Raw genomic sequence first — 1,294 nt, forward strand, 5'->3', positions numbered from 1 at the left:
TATTCTTACCTGTCTAAATTCTGCTATTATGCTATCAGTAAACTGTTTGGGAATTGCACACACTGTATTATAAAATATACACGTCAAGATAGGTGTGTAAGGTCAGTGCAGTTTATCAACAAAGCTCTGAACAGGGATGGTCGTAGTGTGTCAAAAAAGGAATAAAAGTTTCTTTGTAATTTTTAATTTCTTAGGGCCTGAATCTTATCTCAGAGGCTGGGGTGTGAGTTGTTAAGCAGCTCACGATAGTTCACTACTGTCTTTTTACCTACAGATGCAGGAGCTGATATGTGTGATAGAGGATAATATACAAAATCTGAGATTTGACTCTAGATCCTTTCGGTTGGTGCAATGTCCTTATGAAAAGAGCCAGAAGTCTGTAAACCAGTAGTTAAAATGAGAAAGAAAAATCGGTCGTTAAAAATCCTCTCACAGTTAATATCCCACAGTTTAACCTGTAAGTTGGCAGATTACTTTGTCAAAAAATATCAGACTAAAGCAAAATTTTAAAAAAGGTATTTACATCTGTAAAAATCTTAACACCTAAGATGCTTCTTGCTGGTCATGTCATTCCAAATTCTGTGCATTTCTTCTGGTGTTATCTGGTGCACTGTGATCACCCTGCGGTACCTGCACAAGCTGTAAGCCATTTTCCAGTGATTGAAGCCACTGTTTTGGAAGGGGTGGATGCCCAGCTTCCGAAGACAGAGTCCAACGTACACGTCTTCAAGATGAAGAAGTCTGGTGTGAAGGGAGGTTTTGTAAATCAGTTCTGCTACGTCAGCTGAAAATATATAGCCAGTGCCTGAACAGAAGGGTGGATAGTTGCTGTCGGGATACAAATCTCTTGGCATGTACCACTTACTGCGAACATCTCGTATTGGTCCTCCGTTTATCACGTAACCTGTGAAGTACCTTCTCCTTGGCTTGGTGTTAGGTTTGAGCAGCTTATAAATAAGATTATCCATATTTACAAAAATATCACTGTCTGTCTTCATAACGTATTTTGCCTTTGAACAAAACGTTGCTACCCACCTCATCCCCATCAGTGTTTTCAGAGTGAGGTTATGATAAGAGTCGATAAAATCCTCCACAATAATGTCATGAAAAATTTGGCTTTCTTGCTCTACCATTTGATTTAGCACGGGATCTGCGTTTTTTCCGAGAAGAAACAGCGTGGCGATTTTAATTCCTTTAAAGTTGTTTTCGTCTCCCCACGTTTCTCGGATGGCTTGCCTCGCATCAAACTCTTTGTGAGTTGTGCTGATAAGAATGACCAAGAAGGGGACGCTCT

The 1,294-nt window shown here is 39.9% G+C and overlaps 1 protein-coding gene across 1 annotated transcript in view; it reads right to left on the reverse strand.

Moving 5' to 3' along the window:
* Window positions 1–289: 289 nt before the first annotated feature.
* LOC104544712 (beta-1,3-galactosyltransferase 1-like) overlaps window positions 290–1,294 on the reverse strand; it is a 1,242-nt gene continuing 237 nt past the window's right edge. The window contains 1 exon segment of the mRNA XM_010189654.1: window positions 290–1,294. This exon segment is cut by the window's right edge and continues 19 nt beyond it. Within this exon segment, the coding sequence (XP_010187956.1) occupies window positions 537–1,294 (758 nt within the window). The 3' untranslated portion in view covers window positions 290–536.

The sequence above is a fragment of the Mesitornis unicolor genome, unplaced genomic scaffold (assembly GCF_000695765.1).
Source record: "Mesitornis unicolor isolate BGI_N332 unplaced genomic scaffold, ASM69576v1 scaffold7860, whole genome shotgun sequence".
Taxonomy (NCBI): domain Eukaryota; kingdom Metazoa; phylum Chordata; class Aves; order Mesitornithiformes; family Mesitornithidae; genus Mesitornis; species Mesitornis unicolor.